Here is a 13,623-nt window from a genome sequence, read left to right on the forward strand (position 1 = left end):
TGAATTAATGTAAAATGTAAAAAATGGCATTGATTAACCCATCACAAATGTTTCAAATATTGCCCAGCCCTAGCTTTAGTCACAGGTGGCAGGATGAAAATAGACCATGCTGACAGATGAACAGTACAGGAAGTGAAGGAGTGAGTTATTAGTCTGTATAGTGTTGCCTGTGCTTTTCTTCCAATCATCTTCAGCAATTCTTGGATTTCATGCAGAAGTGAGTATTTCAAAAGTAAAACTGACATTCTTCTTCAAACACGCAAGTCCAGATGTAATCAATTTTCGTGCATTATGTTCCTTTAACGGGGTTTCAACTCGACTGTGTAGTACCCAACACTTCTGGTGTACACAGCTGAGGCTTATGGGATACCAGCAGAGGGCAGCATCATGCATTTACAACTATTGAAACTGCCAATCAATTTATGTAAACTGTTATGGGTGTGTATATATATGTGTGTGTATATATATATATATATATATATATATATATGTGTATATATGTTACCTTGGAATTATAAGGTTCTATCTGACATTTTTTTCAAAATTGAGTTATTCACATATTCTTATTCTGTGACAAGTTATGTATATTATGTGATTTTTTTTTATGTTGTGTACATTAAGGGACTTTTTATTTAGAAAACAAAAAGGTTCTATCTACAAAGTTGAATGGAATGTAAACACTTTGAGCTCAATATCTCAAAACTGCTCAAAACGCAGATAGAACCTAATAATTCCCAGGTGGCTACATATATCCAACATATATGTGAAATTTGAACAGTCTTTTGAGAATCAATCCAAACAGTATCTCCTAAAACCGGCATACCGCAATCTTTTTGTCCTTCCAGTTAACAGTTTCCTGCAGGTCAAACACCTCTCTTGTGAGGGTATCTAACTTTTCCTGACATTTCTGGTTCTCCTGGAGTTGCGTTTAATAAAGCAGAGGAGGAAAAAAAAGAGGACAGATTCAAAAGACACGACAAAGAAGCAATGAGACGGAACATATGAAGGAAGATCGCAATGGAGGAGTGTAAATGATATAGAGAATCTAAACCTTCCTATTTCATCTATGAAGAACAGAAATAACAACACTTTCACTCAAAAAGATTCCAAATCATCTATAACTTGATTACTCTGCAAAGCTTTGAAACACTTTGTCTAATGCAGATTTTTTTTTTCCCCACATGTTTTAAACTGAATTTATGGTCGATAAACCATTTCTGCTCTGGTCTCTACCTCGATGAGCTCATCTCGCTGGCGGATGCCCTCCTTCAGCTCCTCTTGTTTGTGTTGTAGGACTGAACATGTGTGCTTCTGTCGCTCTAACTCCTGTCAATCAAAAGAAAAAATACATTCACACAATCTGCCAAAGCTTGTGTTTAGGGTTCAACATCTACAGCGTTCGTCAAGATTTTAAATCTCACTTCAAGCACTTTCAAGCAGTGGCAGTGGTGCTTTTCAAGGGTGGGTACAGGTGAATCATAAAGGGTTCAGTGAATAATTAGATGTACATTATATGCAAAACAGCTGAGAAGTAGACTACAGTAGGATAAACTGCTATATAAATTGGAGACTATGGCAAATGTAAGTTTGTTTCCATTTGCTGCAACACAATAGAAAAAAAATCCATTTAGCATTTCCAGCTGTCATATATACGGTCTCATGTACAACTTGGACCTGTTGAACTGTTGAAGTGACATCAACACAATGATGATCTACAAAACGATCTTTAAACGTTATTTGTGTTTTTTCTTTTTTTTTTGAGACGTTCTAAGAAAAATTATCAAGCATTTTCAAGGATACAATTTAAAATTCAAGCACATTTCAAACCTTGAAAACATAACGGTTAAAATCAAGCATTTTCCAAAGTTTCAAAACTCTGCACGAACCCTGCATCTAATAAATACATCATATATTGCTAAAAAAAAAAACTTCTGACAATGTATGGTCTGTGCATCGTGGCAGTAAACATAGCTGGACCATACAATGCTTTTTTGTCCGATTAATTATTTTCAAATGAATCAAAACAGTTTTATCAAGTTACACTTTTCTAGAAATGACAAATTCAGTATAAAGTACCTTTGATTTGTCCTCCGTTTCCCTGCGCAGCTCTGACATTTGCTCTTCCATCTCCTCTAAAACATCTTTGAGTGTGTCCACTTGGTAAATGAGGTTTCCCTTTTCGTTGTCTAGTTGGGCGTTGGATACCATGGCCTTCTTGTACTTCTCCTCCACTTCTGACAGAGATTCCTGATGAAAAGGAGGAACAATCCTTAACGGAGAAGTACTGGAAAAGTAATACATGCTACAAAACCACTTCAAAACTTAACGACAGGCAGCAAAGCAGACTCTGATCACTGCACTGAAGATTAGATAAAAATGTGAAGTGCGGGTAAAAACTGAAGAAGTAAAAGTGTAATACAACTGAATGCTATCCATAACATTGGATAAAACGTCAATGCCCTTTTACTAAATATATTCCTTGTCTTTTTTGTAAGCTTGTCTTTGTAACTCTTTCTAAAAAGGTAATGAGTTGCTCCTCCTCTTCAACTCCTTTGCTCCAATCACCTGTCCCATTCCGGTTCACTACCGTTCAAAGGTTGAGGTTGATAAGATTTTTAGTGTTTTAGTTTCTTATGTTCACCAAGGCTGCATTTACAGTAAAACTGTAACATTGTGAAATATTAATACAAGTTAAAATAACTATTTTCCATTTGAATATTTGCAAAGCTACATATTCAGTATCATTACTACAGTCTTCAGTGTCACATGATCCTTCAGAGATTATTCTGATATGCTGATTTGATGCTCAAGAAACAACTTACTTATTATCAATGTTAAAAACATTTGTGCTGCTTAAAGAAAAACTGTGATGCAGGATCAGGATTCTCTGATGTATAGAAAGTTATTTTGTAAAATGATGTCTTTACGGTCACTTTTGGCCAATTTAAAGCAACCTTGCTGAATGAAAGTATTAATTCTTTCAACAACAAAAAAATCTTACTGACCCTAAACCTTTGAACAGTAGTATATATAATGGCGACTTCTTAAAATCCCATCACTTCCCAATGGATAAAACCAAGTCTTCCCCTGCATTAACACTTGCTCATGTTCATGTTAGGCTCCTTCACAGAGTCTTACTAGTATCAGAATATGTAATGCTTTAAATATATACAGCATCCAAATGTGAACTGGACAAGCACTAAAAAAAAATCTTCACACGGCTACAGCTTAAAAATCCAGAGTAAAGGTGTGTTGTCCTTCATCTTCTTTAACGGCAGTTTGGAGTGAGGCAGAAGACTTCCGTGTGACTTCGGCGCTTTGGAGCAATTACCTCTTCAGGAAACACAACTGTGGGATAAACGTGACTGTAAAGAGCTAATGTAGTGATTGAAAGACACATGCAAGGCTCATGCTTTCAGACTAAAGAGTGCTAAGTGTCTGGTGGGTTAGTGGAGGATGAGGAAAGGCATGCATTGAGCTCAGGACCCTCTACCTTTAGCTCTTTAAGACCCTGCATGTATCGGCCCTCTACATCCTGAATCTGGTCCTTTAGATCATAGATGTCCTGTTGAGATGGATGAATGAATCATGGGAAAGGTTTGGCATTCACTGAAGGTCAGAGCGGTGACCTCTGATTGTACATTTTTTACATACAGAAAGGGAAAGAGCTTCCCGAAGGCATTCGAACACAAAGAGGAGAGAGAGGAAAACATTAACACAGACACAAATAAAACCAAATGATGCTGTGAAATGATCAATTGGATTCTCTGAGATCAAATGCATTCAATAGGAAAGTATGAAGGTCTATGCTTAGCCAAAATATGTTCAAAGGCAGGTAGATTCCAAGGCAATCCCTATTACAGAGAGTTTGTGTTGAATCTGTAAACCAGCTGACTGCAAACATCAACTGCATCTATGCAGATAATCAACATAATTACCCTTAATTCGCTGATAGAAGCCTCCGCATCCATAATGACGCTTCCAGCATCTCCGCTGCCCCTTCTAGAAGTGCTTCCTCCCAGAGATGCCAAGGTAGCTGCGGAGAGCGCCGGGGTGGCACATCGAGAGGATGGCTGCAGGATACGAGAGCACCCATCAACAATGAATTAAAAGCTGATTCAACAACCTTAACACCTGTTGGTTAAATTTATTTGCAAAAATGAATTTTGGAGAAGATTTGCTTGCGGATGCAAATTGGTTTGATATTTTCTCATCAAAAGCAAAGATATTTTCAGTGTGACTCAAGTGTTCAAATATTTTTTGAGGCTGCTGTATATTACCAAGAGTTTTATTGATTGATATTTAGAGGAATTAATTTTGTATTAAGCAAACCAAAAAAAATGTGCACTACAGTTCAAAAGTACGTGGTTGGTAATTATTTAAACTTTTTAAAAGAAGTCTCTTATGCTCACTAATGCTGCATTTATTTGATCAAAAATATAGTAATAACAGTAACATTTCGAAATATTATTACAATTTACAATCAATGTTTTGTATATGAATATATTTTAAAATTACTCCAGTCTTCAGTGTCACATGATTCTTCAGAAATCATTCTAATATGCTGATTTGCTGCTCAAGAAACATTTATTATTAAGATAGATTAATTTTTTATAATTTATCATTAGTTTACTTCAAATGTATTATTAATACAGATTTATAATTTTATAATATTATGATTCTTTGATTAACTGAAAGTTCAAAAGAACAGCATTTATTTGAAAACAAAATATTTTGTAACATTATAAATGTAAAAATAATATAAAATGTAAATGTATCTTCACTGCCACTTTTGGTTAATTTAATGCATCTTTGCTAATTCAAAATGTATTAATTTCTTTCAATAAAAATATCTTAATGACTGAAAACTTTTGAACGGTAGTTTAATCAGCTCTGATCACAACAATAACATAAATCACTTAAAACCTGCTTTAGCTCTGGAAATACTGTAATGCTGACTGAAAAATACTGACTAACTTTACCCTAATGAGAAGAGTCAAATCAACTAGGGGTCTTAATTATGGGTCAAATGTCAGTCTACAATGGAAAATGGAAAATGGAAAATGATCTCTCTTCCTCTTACCCGACTGAAGGTGTCTGTAAACTGCTTGTCACATTTCTCATCGAGCTGAAAAAGAAGACGACACCATTACTCACATTGAAACTATTAGAAATATATACTTGGCGCAATACGAATGGCTATTAACAGGGTTTTGCATTAGTTAGTGGGATTCTACTTGCTGTAGTTCCAATAACAGTTTTAGGCTCATGTCACGGCACATAACAATTTAACCAGCAACATCCAGAGTCAGTGCTCTGGCCAGACGTTACCAAACATCTGCTTTAACACAAAATGTTGACAAGTTACAGATACACATGCAACAGTGGTAATGGTTAGATGTATTTGTACAAGGATGTTTTTCAGTGTTATGATCAAGGCAGTCCAGAGCTGATTCACTCATTTTTAGAATAATACATGTAAGTGAAAGTTGAACAAATTCAACTTCATTTGATACCTTCCTAAAAACAGTTGTTGAATAATCATAGTCGTCCAGTCAAAGTATCAAGCCATGCAAAGTAAAGAAACTTTAATAAATAACCCATCCCTTTAAATCACCATCCGGTGGTCTTTAGTGAATGTGTCACATCGGTTAAAACGTCATGCAAGTCTCGACTCACACTATCCAGGTCTGGGATGCTCAGATCATCAAGATCAGAGACAATGCTGCCCCTGCGATTAGAGCGGCTGAAATAATCAGCAGCCGTCTCAGAGATATCTGAGAAATCAGACATCTACACACACAGAGACAGACAAGAACATGAGAGAGACAAAGGAAAAAAAGAAGTAGCAATGGTGAACCTAAAGAACGAAGTTGTTTTTATGATACATTATTGTTTTAATGAAAACAATATGTGGTTGCGTTGTCTGAACAGTTTTTTCTATTCTGGCTCACCACACTATCCCTTCTCCCACGTCGACTTTGGGACACAGTGCTGACAGAATCGTCATCAGAGGATGACTAAAAGTTTAAAAAAGGGTGATTACAGGGAAGAAAAGAACATTGCACAGGAAATAAAACCAAAAACCATCTGTCATAACTGTTAAGCAGAACACGCAACCATTTCTTGGAAAAAGTCACTCTTTTAATAGCACTCCATTCGTATTAGTGACTAGTCATCAAACAATGTCATTGCGACCATGATGTTTAGGCAAATGCACCACCACAGGAGTAAGAGAGACACCAGCTGCATTCCTGTCCCACCTTCAGAGAACAAACTAACAAGACACCACTGATGCATCCAAATCTTCAGAAGATGCACTGCATGCAATGAAGAACTTGGTACATTTCTGGACATACTACATCCAGCATGATGGCTTTAAACTTTTGACAGGAACGTTCTTTGCACAAAGATAATTCAATCATGTGTCGTTAAACAATTTAACCATACTTACAAGCACTTACACTTGAAAACAGCCATTTGTCTTATATTACCCTCTCTAACATTTTAAATATAACAGCTTCTCAGCTCATGTGGCCTCACAGAATAGAGGCAATTTGTGATCATGAGTGGTTGGTTGCCAGAGTGTTAGCATGTTGCTATGCAGTTGCTAAGGTGACCTGGGTGGCTGCTTGGTGGCCAAAGTCAAAAAAGTCCACCTGGAAGTCTGTCATTCGTTCAAAAGTTTAGGGTCTGTAAGATTTTTTAAATTAAATTTTTTTAAGAAATTACTACTTTTTTTTTTTAGCAAGAATGCATTAAATTGATCAAAAGTGATAGTAAAATATTCATAATGTTACAAAATATTTATATTTCAAATAAATGCTGTTCTTTTAAACTTTCTATTCATCAAAGAATCCTGAAAAGATGCATTATGGTTTCAACAAAAATATTAGGCAGCACAACTGTTTCCAACATTATCAATGTTGGAAACAGTTGTGCTGCCTAATATTTTTGTAAATGGTAAATATATTTCTTGAGCAGCGAATCATAATATTAGAATGATTTCTGAAGGATCATGTGACACTGAAGACGGGAGTAATGATGCTGAAAATTCAACTTTACCATAACAGGAATAAATTACTTTTTAAAATAGAAAACGGTTATTTTAAGTAGTAACAATATTTCACGATTACTGTTTTTACTGTATTTTTGACCAAATAAATGCTGCCTTGGTGAGCATAAGATACTTCTTTCAAAAACAAAAAAAATCTTACCAGCCACAGACTTTTGAACAGTAGTGTATAGCTCAGTCCCTGCTTCAGTGTAGGTCTGTGAAGGGTTTTTTCATAAACCTTAAGTTCAATTACTTAGAAAATGAATGCCACGCCTTTCCTTAACATGCCAGGTATCATTCATGTTTGTTGCACATCAAAATGCAGGATGAGTTACACACTGAAGTTCAATACCTGGAGTTAGAATAGAGGGAAAATGTACTTTCAAAATGTCTATAATATTAGTTAAACACACACTGGCCTTTCAGAATCAACATGAGCAGCTGCTGTGCGACATGCGGTAGCTCTAGACCAGGGGTAGGAAACTTCGGTCCTGGAGTGCCACTGTCCTGCAGAGTTTAGCTTCAACCCTGAAAAAAAACACCTGCCTGTAGCCTTAGGCCTTGTCCACACTAATAGGTTTTCCTTTGAAAATGCATCTTTTTCTCTCCGTTTTGGCCGTCCGTCCACACTGATGGCCTTTTTCTTATCGAAAATTGGTCTTTTAGAAAACGCACTCCAAAGTGGATACATTTAAAAACAGCGTTTTAGCGTTGTAGTGTGGACTGTGAAAACAGGGTATTTATAAAAACAATGACGCATGTTTAGTCATGTGACATATTGTATCGATATAGATATTCATGTTCACCAGTATTGTGCCTATTATGTGCTGTTCACTTTCACATAGTTAGTTTGTATGTTACTTCGCACACTCTTCATATCACAGTACTGCAAAGATGACAGAAAATTTTAGATCAAACATATTGGTGACTGAGTGCGACTTGAACGAATCAGTGAATGGTGAGAAATTATTATGTCTTGTTCTGTCTGTATCAGCTGTGAGCTTTTATGAGAGTTTATTAAAGGTGCATTTTGCGTTTTACGATGTTTCAGTGTGGATGACGAGCTTTTGGAAAACGCTAGTGTGGACGGAGAGCTTTTTGAAATGAAAATGCAATTTTTTTCAAATGTCTCCGGATTAATGCAGACGTAGGCTGTGTCCGAAACCTGGAAAATGCTGCCTTCGGAGGACACATTTCAAGGCAGGAAGGCACCAAGGCACGTCCGAATCTAATGTTAGCTTAACTTCCTGTCTCCTGAGATACCTTCCTCTGATCGATTTTTGAAGGCAGCATATTTGTATCCTTCGCTGCCTTTGATATCCCACAATCCTGTGCTTTCCATTCTGTGACAGTTGAGCTGGAAAAAAAAGATTCCTTCCGAAAGTTGCGTTTGCTGGTCAGTTTGTGTGTAAATGTACGTTTTTTACCTACATTTTCCACTTCTGATGTAGTAATTAAACATTTGTTTAGTTCTCACCAAAGCTCTCTCTATTTTGCTGTACATCATTAAACGATTACACTGCCTTAGAAGTCTGTCCGAAATTAGTTTTGTGAGGTGCCTTCATGCACAAACACTGCCTTACAAGCCACTGTCTGATAAGGCAGCGAATCAGCTGCCTAGGTTTTCGGACGCAGCCGTAGCCTTAGTGATCCTGAAGACATTGATTAGCTTGTTCAGGTGTGTTTGATTAGGGTTGGAGCTAAACTCTGCAGGATTGATGTTGCCTATCCCTGCTCTAGACACACGTGACGCTCACCACAGGGCTGCTGCGGGTAGAGCTGGCAGCAGAAGAATACCAGCTGCATTCAGAGGGCTGCAGGGAAAAACACTGACCACTGAGCTAACCCTGCTCCCGGGATATGGCATGATTATTGCTTCAAAATATATACAATGACATCACTTACAGCTCTGGAACTATATGAACCATACAGACCATCGTCACATATGGAGGCCTGTGAAGACAGATCTCAATTTTCAAATGAACAGATGTCAAAGAGGTTTATAAAACATCACAGTTGCTTGCATGTGATCGGATCATCCGATCACATGGCAGACGTGCTGAAAATCAGACTGACCACACTACAGCTACGCGTCAGACCTGCAGAACTGCTGCTGGACGGAGCCTGTGAAGGTCAAACAATCAACAGCTGTCAGATATCTCTACTAAACCACTGACTCAAACATATGATGCCAGGCTAGCTTTTAAAACTGAAGGAACAACCAATACTGGAATAAAGCCATTGACTAGGCAAGAGGAACGAACTACATAGCCTACATTATTTCACATCGTAATTAGAATGTAGGAATTTTCCAGGAGGACTTAAAAGATGTTTCCAACAAAAGTTTTGCAATGTAAGAGAACATGCAGAGAGCAAGCAGACAAACCCGTGGTGTATAGGTAGAGACAGTAGAGGGAGGAGGTTTGGAGTTCTTTAAGCTGGTGTAGTTTCTTTGGTCATGATACAATCCCGTCTAAAGAAATGATGTAAAGCAATGGAGAATGAAAACAGATATCTGACATGGTAGTCATTTGTCTGAAATATCATGCTCGTAACCAGGAAGAACATGTTCAAGATGATGCATGAAAATGAACCAGCACTTGGGTGATGATCAGAACTAACCAGAAGGTCCTTTTTGGAGCTACTGCCAACATGTTTTTTGTGAAGATCATTATATACAGAGCTCTGGAAGAAAAGAGCACAAACGTGTAAAATTCTTCACATTAACAGGCTTCCTTTTGGAAGCAACAGAATCTAGAAGGGATGTACTATTTTGGGGAAAATCCTAATTCCGATTTTTCTGATAAAAATTATGATTGTGATTTAAACATGTGATTTACATTTAGGTTTGCTGTGCTTGTCTGTAAGGCTGTGCAATTTGGCAGAAATTGCTTTAAAATAATATTTTTTATCATGATTAATAAATAAATTAAACAATAAGAAATATTACTATTGAAATATTTCACTGTAAAATAAAAAGATCAGCTCTTTAGAAAAATAATTCAATTGATTCTACAGTACAACTGTAAATGCACAAAAGATTCTATGTTTTCACTATTTCATGTTTAAAACTTTCTATTGCAAGCACTTATTGTGCCTCTTAAAGATTGTTAAAACACATTTGTAAATTGCTTTGGATTAAAGGCAGCACCTGCTAAGTGAATAAATGAAAATGTAATGTAATATTTATGGCTCTAAATGTTCTTTATTTACACGTCAATCTATAGAGCTTTTATTTTGGCAGAAAATCGCAGCGAGCTCTTCAAACTTCTCTTTTGTTGACAACAGTTGGCTTATAAGCGATTCTCATTACAAGTTTGGGAAGTGGTTGGCACGTTGTGTTCCCAAAATGCACGTTACTCTGACAGATCAAATATATGCAGACAAATATATGCAGCGCATATTTATTTAATTAAATCACAGCCTTTGCAATTTGATAATTGCACTAACCCGAATCACGGTTTTAGTTTTATTTCGATTAATCATGCAACACTAGAATATATAAAAATCACAGATATACAGTTATGCTCTCACAGGAGAATGCTGGAAAGAATGAAGATCTGGCCCTTGTATTAGTCAAACAGGAGAACTAACACTTAAATGCAGAACTACTGACACTCAATGGAGAATAGCAATAAACTGGTATAGGTACATACAGTGGAAAGGGAGCTCTTCAAAGTGGAACTACTGGAGACACCAGACTGCAGAGAAAACAGCCGTCAAGACAATCACAATCTGTGCTGAATATATTATATAACATGAATTGATCCATACCACAGACATGCCATGATGTGCACTAATAAGTGAGAGTTATGTGTTAGTGCCACAACAAAATGAGTCAGTGCTGGTATACTTCATTTATAGAAAACCACTCAACTGTGCTAGTCATCAACAGCACAAAATCTGCCCGTAATGTCCACGCATATCAATGTTGACGTAACCTGCATGCAAATCAAATGTGGCTCTCAGAACATTATGCTTTAGCTGCCTTTTCAATTTGAAAATTAGCTTATTTCTAGGTTTTCCGTGACCATGGGAACCCTGCATATCTTTATTAATAATAAGCTTTAGAATTAAGGCTGCCCCCTAATAGCTGACTAAACGTTAGTCAACAAAAAGAGGCTTGGTCGACTAAATTTTAATTTGTTGGTTAGTCAGAAGGAAAAAGAACTGCACAGGAATTGGTAAAGGCACGCAGTGACAGATTCCTAACACGGCTGGTCCATGCAGTAATATATGTCGGGCAGAAAATCCAAAGTGTAGGAACATTTTGAGAGGGTAAAGAATGACCACAAAAAGCTGATGTGCAACCTCAAAAATTATGTATTTAAAGCATGTAGTCTAACTTAGCCACTTTACATGACCGCTCGTTCTAACGTTAACGTGAACTTAGATAAATGTGCTTTAGGCGGAGTTCATGCGGAGTGTGGAAGCTAAATTAGCCACGTCCATGCCATCAGAGCACAGCTTCTCAAAGGTTATTTTCATAGTGAGCAAGACACTGAGCTCACTTCTCCCCGACAATGTGCACAAACTCGTGTTCCGTTCTCATAAGATCGGAGTGACGGGGAGTCAGGTATAGCCTAATTGTGTCCATATTTATTTGTTTTTAAATAATGAACATTTATTTTGTTTGTGTTTTGACCTCAGATTTTTCATTCAATGATAAGGCTACTTGTCCACCGGCCTATTTATGCTTGCACTGATATTTAAAATAAAATATGATTTTTATAATTTATATTGACGACCAACATTTAATATTTTTTTAAGGTTTATATTATAGGTTATTTATTTTGTTTGCGTTCTAGTTTTATGCGTGTGCTGGAGTGCTTAACTTATATTTTAAATGCTCATTATTATGGTTCAGTATTTCACCCCAACTAATGGCTTAAATGAACAACTAACAGTCGATTAGGAAATGTTTTTGTCGGGGGCAGCACTATTTAGAATTATATAATTTCAATCAAATAAAAGCTGAATTAGGTGTTACAAAGACACACTTTTTGCGAAAGAGTGCACACCATGTTAGTATATACATTAGTCTAATTTAGGGAGTCATGACAGTCACAAAAGAGAAAACCATGTTGCCAAAACACACACACTGCAAAGCCTGGAAAAAAACACAGTGACGTACCACCAAGTCTCTTCTCTTGGAAGAACTAACCCGACTGGAGTGATGAGAACTGCTCAAGTCTCGTAAAGATGACGAATTTGACTTTGAAAGAGAAATCCAATATGCAACCATTAATTTGCAATTTCCATGACACGATAAAGCATTGTAACACATGTTGCCTCTAAATGAGCTTTTAAAACTACTCTCTGAATACTGGGGAAGATTTCTATTTGTACAGGTACCAATATTTCAAATGAAACCATTATTAGTGTTCAAATGTCTCCAATATGACCCATTTCACACAGGCTTGAGGGTAAATAATCTGAATAGTCCTGAAAATTAGCAATGTATCTTTGTAAGATGCATATAAAGTCTAGAATCACACACCCTATAACTTCCAACACTCCGAACCGACGCGGTGTCATCATTTAATCCCTGTCGATGAGAGATTAGGAAAACAAAGGAATAAGACAGAAAACAGAGAAAAAGAGAAAGAGCAGGAGACAGACATCAGGAGAGCAGGAGATACAGACCCGTCGGCTTTGGCTACTGGAATGACGACCATGACGGGCCTTTTCTGCATCAGCCTGAGATGACGACATTGAAGGAGACAGAATTCAAACAAAAGAACGCTGCAGGTTTTAGGCTGTGTTAGTGTTATTCTTCACTGGCAGTCCTAAACAAACTCTAAACACACTTAACATGCTGATATTCTGCAAGGATAAGGCCTGTTCAAATTTCAGGGCAAGCATACAAGCTTACTAGCAGCAATATGACAATAGGGGCTGGGCAATAGGGTTGGGTATCGTTTGAATTTTAACGATTCCGATTATCGATTCCGATTCTTATCGATTTCCTAATTTAGATTCCAATAGGGTAAAAAAACCAACAAAAAAAAAACAACCTTAGATATCATTCACATTTATTATTAGGCTACTATTGCAAAACATTTCATTGTAGCAGCTGAATAAAATGAACAAAATCAACAGGCTAGTAACTTTTTCCACAATGTTATTTACTGAATGAACATTAACATTTATTTATTTTGATTATTAATTTAAAAAAAAAACACAATAATTTTAGTTAAAAATAATTTTCATTGATATGCACCAATATAAAAATCATTAAAGATTAAACAATTTAATATATGAAAAATACAGTGCAGGGTTTTGAAAACATTCATTAAAAATCTAAATAAAATAAAAACATTTATCAAAATCCTTGCTCACAAGTTACAGATACACAGGAATATATCATCCAGACTATAAAGTAAATGCAGCCTATAGGCAATAATTGTTATGCAGACAAATTTGAACTCTGAGATCTGTTTTAACTGTAACACACACACACACACACACACACACACACACACACACACACACACACACACACACACACACACACACACACACACACACACACACACACACACACACACACACACACACACACA

At 36.6% G+C, this 13,623-nt stretch overlaps 1 protein-coding gene across 4 annotated transcripts in view; it reads right to left on the bottom strand.

Annotated features, from left to right (window-relative positions):
- lrrfip2 (leucine rich repeat (in FLII) interacting protein 2) overlaps positions 1 to 13,623 on the bottom strand; it is a 37,038-nt gene that overhangs the window by 5,638 nt on the left and 17,777 nt on the right. Inside the window, exons 5-21 of one of the 4 annotated variants that reach the window (XM_079843633.1) lie at positions 12,704 to 12,757; positions 12,558 to 12,605; positions 12,192 to 12,272; positions 10,714 to 10,758; positions 9,680 to 9,742; positions 9,444 to 9,530; positions 9,134 to 9,181; positions 8,963 to 9,010; positions 8,815 to 8,871; positions 5,955 to 6,020; positions 5,680 to 5,793; positions 5,084 to 5,128; positions 3,939 to 4,073; positions 3,494 to 3,565; positions 2,077 to 2,247; positions 1,234 to 1,326; positions 824 to 916 (exon numbers count right to left, since the gene is read on the bottom strand). In XM_079843633.1, coding sequence (XP_079699759.1) covers positions 824 to 916; positions 1,234 to 1,326; positions 2,077 to 2,247; positions 3,494 to 3,565; positions 3,939 to 4,073; positions 5,084 to 5,128; positions 5,680 to 5,793; positions 5,955 to 6,020; positions 8,815 to 8,871; positions 8,963 to 9,010; positions 9,134 to 9,181; positions 9,444 to 9,530; positions 9,680 to 9,742; positions 10,714 to 10,758; positions 12,192 to 12,272; positions 12,558 to 12,605; positions 12,704 to 12,757 — 1,320 coding nt within the window. The remainder of the gene's footprint in view (positions 1 to 823; positions 917 to 1,233; positions 1,327 to 2,076; positions 2,248 to 3,493; positions 3,566 to 3,938; positions 4,074 to 5,083; positions 5,129 to 5,679; positions 5,794 to 5,954; positions 6,021 to 8,814; positions 8,872 to 8,962; positions 9,011 to 9,133; positions 9,182 to 9,443; positions 9,531 to 9,679; positions 9,743 to 10,713; positions 10,759 to 12,191; positions 12,273 to 12,557; positions 12,606 to 12,703; positions 12,758 to 13,623) is intronic. The other 3 variants (XM_079843634.1, XM_079843635.1, XM_079843636.1) reach the window with 3 other exon arrangements.

The sequence above is a fragment of the Gobio gobio genome, assembly GCF_949357685.1.
Source record: "Gobio gobio genome assembly, chromosome: 18".
Classification (NCBI taxonomy): Eukaryota; Metazoa; Chordata; class Actinopteri; order Cypriniformes; family Gobionidae; genus Gobio; species Gobio gobio.